This window comes from Colobus angolensis, unplaced genomic scaffold (genome assembly GCF_000951035.1).
Source record: "Colobus angolensis palliatus isolate OR3802 unplaced genomic scaffold, Cang.pa_1.0 Scaffold185, whole genome shotgun sequence".
NCBI lineage: Eukaryota > Metazoa > Chordata > Mammalia > Primates > Cercopithecidae > Colobus > Colobus angolensis.
The window spans coordinates 631974-632752 of NW_012114988.1; the positions used below are offsets into that span (position 1 = coordinate 631974).

At 50.1% G+C, this 779-nt stretch overlaps 1 protein-coding gene across 5 annotated transcripts in view; it reads left to right on the plus strand.

The window, feature by feature from the left end:
- The first annotated feature begins 586 nt into the window (after nt 1-586).
- Nucleotides 587-779, plus strand: part of ZBTB17 (zinc finger and BTB domain containing 17) — a 35784-nt gene continuing 35591 nt past the window's right edge. For 4 of the 5 annotated variants that reach the window (XM_011939896.1, XM_011939897.1, XM_011939898.1 and 1 more), the window contains exon 1: nt 587-736. Coding sequence is in view for 1 of the 5 variants with exons in the window: in XM_011939895.1 (XP_011795285.1) it covers nt 730-736 (7 nt within the window). In the remaining 4 variants the exon portion in view is untranslated. The remainder of the gene's footprint in view (nt 737-779) is intronic. The other variant, XM_011939895.1, reaches the window with a different exon arrangement.

Consider the following 779-nt stretch of genomic DNA (forward strand, 5'->3'; position numbering starts at 1 on the left):
GATTATGGAAAATAATCAGGCCTAGCACTAAATAAAGAAGAAAGCCCTCAGACTGTGAGAAAGTGGAGAAGCCAGTGGCCTAGAGCTACCAAAAAGGTAGAAGAGGGACCACAGAGGGGCCGTGCAAATCTGCAGACACTTTTGTTTTCAGACACCTTTATTCACGTCCAAGATAATCAGGGAAGGGGATAATGTTCGGTTTAGAAGGTAGAAAAACACAATTGGGATCTGCCGCTTTGAAGCCGCAAGTAGATTCACATCTCCGGTCCACCACTTACAAGAATATGTGACCCTGGACAATTCATTTACACTTTTTGAGTCTGTTTCCCCTTTTTTAAAATTAGGAGAATAATACTATCTTATAATTGGTGAGAGGATTTAAAGAGATAATGCATGTAAAGCGCTTAACACAGTGCCTGGCACACAGTAAGAGCTGAACACATGATGTTACTGTTGTATTTGGAAGAGAAACCAAGGCAGGGGTACAATGAGGACAACTCAGCAAAGAAGTACTGTAAGGTGGAACTTTTGGACAGCTAGGCGCATGCGTCTGTCTATGGGCGCTCGCCTAGCGAGGACGCTGCGCATGCGCCGGAAGTTGCAGCCGGGAAGCCTGCGAGGTCGGTTCCGCCCGACTCTAACATGGCGGCGCCCTTTGTCTGCTCTGTAGTGCTGTCCCCGGCCTTCTCGCGGCCCTGATGCACCTCCCTCTGCGGTGGGGTCCGGGACATGGCAGGTGAGGGTCAACAATCGCCCGGGGCCGGGGAAGTCCCGGGAGC